Here is a 5,323-nt window from a genome sequence, read left to right as displayed (position 1 = left end):
CTGCACACGGATCTCCAGGGGGTGGGACGGTGCGGCAGGGGTCCCGTGGACCCATAGCACTGTGGCTGGCTCCTTTGTGGAGAGGCAGGGGCAGATAAAGGCTGGGGGCCTTCCGGTGGAGGATGTTGTGGGCAGGAATCTGGACACTAGGTCATACAGCCGGGGGAGGAAGTGAAAGGGTGGCCAGTCAGCCGGCGGTCCACCGCAGTCCCCCGCCCCCTGGTCAGAGAGGCCCAGGAGTGGCTGCGGGGCACTGTGGGCTGGTGGCTGGGAAGGAGAGGGCAGTGGCCTTTGTGAGGTGAGAGCCCTGTGGGGGGTGGTTTGGACCGTTAGGAAAGCTGCAATCAGCTCTTTTGGCGGGGGGGCGGGGGGGCTCAGAATTCCTTATGGTTCTTCCAGTCAGGAGGACTGAGAAGGGCCAGGGCAGCCAGGGAGGAGTTTGGACATGTGTGGGGCCCCATGGCCAGCACCTACCACCTGGCTGCTCTGTGGTGAGAGCTTTCAGGCCCCTGCGGACCGGTCCTGCCTGACCGGGAACGGCCTCCTGGCTTTGGGCCCTGCCAGGAAGACTGGGGTGAGGGTAGCCACAGGAATCTTGGTGGAGGAGGTTCTGAGGCCTGGAGGGGAGGTGGCTCACCCAGGCCCCAGGCCCACTTGGGTCTCCTGCCCTGCCTACCACCTGAGCGCCCACCCCCCACCTCCCCTCCCAGCCCAGCGCGGGCAGGGCTTGGGGAGAATTGCTGCCGCCCAGCCTTTCAAAGAGAAGCTGGCTGCTACCCCTCGGGAGGCAAGCGCCTGCCTGAGAGCCCGGTCTAGGGGTCTCCGGGAAGGCGGAACCCGGCAGGCAGGGCGTCTCGGAGCCCGCGTCCTTGGCTCTCTCGCGGGCGCGGGACTCCGCAGGCTGAGCTCTCGGCCAGTGACGCAGAGCGCGCTGCGGGGCGGGCGGGGGGCACTGCGCGGGGCGCGCGCTCAGCCCGAGATGCGGGCGGCCCCGCGGGGCCAGCTGGCGGTCCTGCGCAGCGGCGCGAGTGACGCGGGGACACGGGCCGCTCCGAGCAGGTACGCCCCCCCTCACCGGGATGGACAGCACCGGGGTGCGGAGACAGGTAGCACGACCCGCGCGGGTGGGGGAGGGGAGGGTGCGCGGGTTGGGGGGAGCGCGTCCCGGGATGCAAGGGCGCGGCTGGGCTGCAGGCACCAGCAGAGCGCAGGCGAGGGTGCGTGCGCTGCGCGGGGCCGGGACCTGGGCGCTGGCCGGGGTGCTGATGCGGGCGGGGGCACAAGCCGGGGCGCTGCGGGGGCGCAGAGTCGGGGCCAAGCTCCGGGGTGGGGTTGCGGGCCTGGGCGCAGGCGGGAGCGTGAGGCGCAGGGACCCAGGCTGGGCTGCGGCAAGGCAGGCGCAGTCTGCGGGGGGCGCCTTACCCAGACCGGGGGAGATCCGGAACTTGGCCCATCTCGGACTTAAGCTCTGACTGCAACTTCCCCACCCCCACCCCCAAGACCACAGGGCCCAGTGCTGTTGGCTGGCACTTCCTTCGTCTCTCATCCAGTGTAGCTATTTATAGTCTCGAAAGTGTTTTCACAGCCTGGATTTCAGAGGATGCCTGACCTGGGAGCCGCAGGGAGCAGGTACAGGGTCTAGAAGGAGAAGCAGAGGCGGGGGTGGTGGGGCCTCACATATGAAGTCTGTTGGTTGGGCCTTTCAGGCTGGGGTGGGTGGGGTGTGAGGAGGAGGCCCTGTCTCGGTGAGTTCCCACGTCCTGGCCCCAGGTGGCTGCTATAAAGCACGGTCCTCGGGACTTTCGCTCTGTTTGGACCTGGTGTCTAGTCCCGATGCTGCCAGGGGCGCCACCTTTCAGCGCCCCCCTGCACTGCGGGAGGCGGGGATGAGGGGTGCTGCCTGGGCACGGCCTGCTGTGGGCCCCTCCCCGTGCCCCTGTGCTCGCGGCCCGTGGCCTCTTCTGTCCTCTCTGCTCCTGACGATTGCTCAGAGCAGCGCTCTGATTTGGACGTCCACCCCGCTCAGGCCCGCCAGCTCTGTGGCAACAGCCTCACATTCCGGTCAGGGACCTGCGCTGAATGGCACTTACAGATGTGCATTTTTGTGTGCGTGTGTGTGTTTCAGAAACATTTGTGTAGCTACCCTGATCTCATATATTTATTATAATTAGTATCTATACCATTAAGCTCTACTTTTTGAGTCCGTTGATTGTGTTTTGGGTTTCTTTCCTACCTTTTAAGTAAAAATTTCCAAACATACAGCAAAGTGGAAGGAGTTTTACAGTGAGCACCTAGACGTGTACTTTGTGTGACGGTACGTGCAGGCCCGTGTGCTGACACCTTCTGTGTGTTTACGTGTCTGCGGGCCTGTCTTCTTGGAAGCCATTTCCTTTCAAAGTGTTCTTAACACACCGGTTTGCCATTGCATTTGGAGAATTAGAGCTGTGAACCCGGGTGACCACAACTGCTTTCGGGGGAAATGTGAAGAAAGGGTTGATGGTCAGATTTGGAGGGGAACCTCAGAGAAGGTTGGAGGGGGGACTTTGTAAGATCATGGTCAGCGCTGGGTTTCCAGACTCTTCCAGGGTCCAGACTGTGGGGTGGGGGGGGAGGGGAGGGGAGTCCAAAGTCTGATCTAAATCTCATCTAAGTCAGGGGTGGGGGGAGACCCCAGGTACGTTCATGCTGAGGCAGACTCCTCTCCAGCTGTGAAGCTGTCCCGAATGCAATGATGGGGCACAGGACAGACATTCCCATTCCAAAGGGGAGCAACTGGAAGGAAGGGCCAGGGGCTACTGCATGGCTTGCTGTGGGAATTCGGAGAACAGAGCCCAAGATGGGAGGGGTGCAGGGCAGCGGCGGCTCCTCCTTTGAAATCCTTCTGCCCGCGCCCCCCCCCCGCCCCCGCACACACACTCTGGGCCCATGCTGGGAGGGCAGGCCCCTGATCTCTGAAATGCCAGGAGCAGCAAGGGTGGGGACGGAGCTTTTCCTCGGGCCCTTCGCCGTGACCTGAGGTCGCTCTCGTTACAGATGGGCATCTGGGCTCTGGGCACGTGCAAGAGTCCCGGCTGGGGCACAGAGCGTGGGCGGCAGGGGAAGCGTGCAGATCTGTGAGGGGACCGGGCCCCACACAAGGAGACCTGTGCCTGGTCCTCTCAGACACCTGCCTCATTTCCCTCTCTGATCTACTCCAGCAGCTGCCCATGGTGTCCTTCCAGAACCTTCAGCCTCGTGAGCTGGAGGAAAGGCTGTCCTGAGGGGGCCAGGAGACTGTGGAAGCTGGAGTGGGAGTAGCCCGCAGGCCGGAGCCCCCAACCCTGAGGACAGCCGGCTCCAGGCAGGAGGAAGGCTTTGGGGTGCAGCCAGGAGGATGGCTGACCTGGGCATGGTCCCCAGTCTCCAGCGCAGCAACAGCAGTCTCTGCAAGACCAGGAGGTTGCAGTACCTGTTTGGCAACAGTGCAAAGGTGGGCTTCTGGGGGTCCGCAGGCGCCCATCGGCCGGGTCCACCAGAGCCCTGTGGGGCACAATGACCACCAGGGAGGGGTGTTTCCTGCCCGGGCAGAGGCTCAGCGGGGCTGGGGGAAAGGGGCCTGGAGAGAATGGTAAGTGGCCAGGTCTGTCCCCTCCCACGGGCTTCACAACCCCTTCATGTTCTTGGTCAGGTTGGGAGGGTGCTGGGTAAGCATGTCAGTCCTGTCCGGGGTCAGACTCATGGGAAGCCATCACCCCTGACATCCCTGATTTGACTGGGACGGCGCTGAGCACCACCCAAGTCCTGGACCAGATTCCCGGAGGCCCGGGACAAGACTGCAGAAGGGCGCGTTTGATTTGCTGGGCCCCTGGTCAGGTGGGCAAGAGGGCATCTCAGCTTGCTGTCTCGCCAGGACAGAGGCAGGTGTCCAGACCTTTATCCGTCACGTGGCTCTGTTCTCGAGGAAGGCAGTGTTAACAGAGAAACTGGAAGTTTTGGGAAGTGATCCTCCCGCTGGAACCCACACCTGAGAGCCTCAGCCGGGCCCCCCACCGCCATCCTGGGAAGAGGCCCCCAAAGCTGGACAGGGAGCTCAGCCATGTCCAGGAGCAGCGTAGGGTGTGCTCCCCCCGAATAGTGCTGTGATTGCCCAGGGGTCTCAAAGTGCCCTTTTTATCCTCAGCAAGAAAATCTCAGCTCGTGGGTCCCGCAGAATATCAAGAAGAAGGAGTGCGTGTACTTTGTGGAGAGCTCCAAACTGTCAGACGCGGGGTGAGTGGCGTGGCTGTGTGGCCTTGGGTGGCTGCGGCATTTCCGCTTACCCCTGGAGCTTGCTGGGGGGAGCAGCTTCACCCCGTCCTGCTTGCAGAAGAGGTGCAGAGAACTTAGGTGACCCGTCCAGGGTCATAATGGGACCCCTCTGCAGTGGTGCTTGGACTTGAACCCAGTTGGGCACCAGTGGCTGCCTCTAGAATGCTCATTTCCCTCTGGAGTCGAGAGTGTCACAGGTTCGGGGACCGCAAGGGGCCTCAGGGAGAGCCGACAAGCCAGGCCCCTCACCGGGGAGGGTGCCACATCCAGACAGGGACCCCTGACCGCAAAGCCCCTCCGCACCATTGTTGCCACCCCTCCCCATGGAGCCCAGGGCTCTGGTGTGGCCGCCACGACCACCTCCACCAGCAGCAGTGGCCACGGTGCCTCCACGCTGCGGGACACTTCACTCTGGGGCCGCTGGTCCCCCCCTGAGTCGGGGGGAGCCTGCGGGCAGCTCCGCAGGAACCTCGCGGGAGGCGTGGTGTGGCTTGGCGTTCCTTGCGGATGCACGGAGCATGTCTGTGTTCCTGCCTCCCCTGCGGCCACACCCGAGTCCGCACTGTGCCGGACAGGCCACGTCCTTTCTTACTTCTTCCACTCCTTCTTTGTGGCCAACGCTGCCTCTGCTGAGCAGCCCTCCCTGACTGCACTGGGAAGTAACCGCTCCCTCCCCACGCTCCATGTACCTGTCTTTCATACCAGTCGACTGCACCACGATTGTGTGGCTTTGTGGTGGCAGAGTCACCTTCTCTCTCCCCATCGTGGACCAATATCATGCAGCTCAACATGTCACATGACGCGGGAGGAGCAGCCTGTGCGGGAAGGCCCTGTATGGGGAAGGTGGAGGGACGATGACACGGAGTCAGGCAGGAGTGGTCCCCAACGATGATGCCGTTCCTGGGGTCCTGTGGCATGCCCCGGTGTCGCCCTGCACACGTGTCGGGGTCACGCCCCGCACGTCCTGCACACGTGTCGGGGTTCATATCCTGCACACATGTCGGGGTGCACGCCCCGCACGTCCTGCACACGTGTC

General features: G+C 63.3%; 1 protein-coding gene across 2 annotated transcripts in view; it reads left to right on the top strand.

Annotated features, from left to right (window-relative positions):
• The first annotated feature begins 203 nt into the window (after positions 1-203).
• Positions 204-5,323, top strand: part of TRPM2 (transient receptor potential cation channel subfamily M member 2) — a 55,647-nt gene continuing 50,527 nt past the window's right edge. Inside the window, exons 1-3 of one of the 2 annotated variants that reach the window (XM_035030055.1) lie at positions 204-298; positions 3,198-3,469; positions 4,160-4,248. In XM_035030055.1, the coding sequence (XP_034885946.1) occupies positions 3,374-3,469; positions 4,160-4,248 (185 nt within the window). In that variant the 5' untranslated portion in view covers positions 204-298; positions 3,198-3,373. Of the gene's footprint in view, positions 299-1,452; positions 1,630-3,197; positions 3,470-4,159; positions 4,249-5,323 lie in introns of those variants that run through there. The other variant, XM_035030054.1, reaches the window with a different exon arrangement.

This window comes from Mirounga leonina, unplaced genomic scaffold (assembly GCF_011800145.1).
Source record: "Mirounga leonina isolate KUSES-001 unplaced genomic scaffold, KU_Mleo_1.0 Mir_353, whole genome shotgun sequence".
NCBI lineage: Eukaryota > Metazoa > Chordata > Mammalia > Carnivora > Phocidae > Mirounga > Mirounga leonina.
This window is presented reverse-complemented; position numbering and strand designations above follow the sequence as displayed.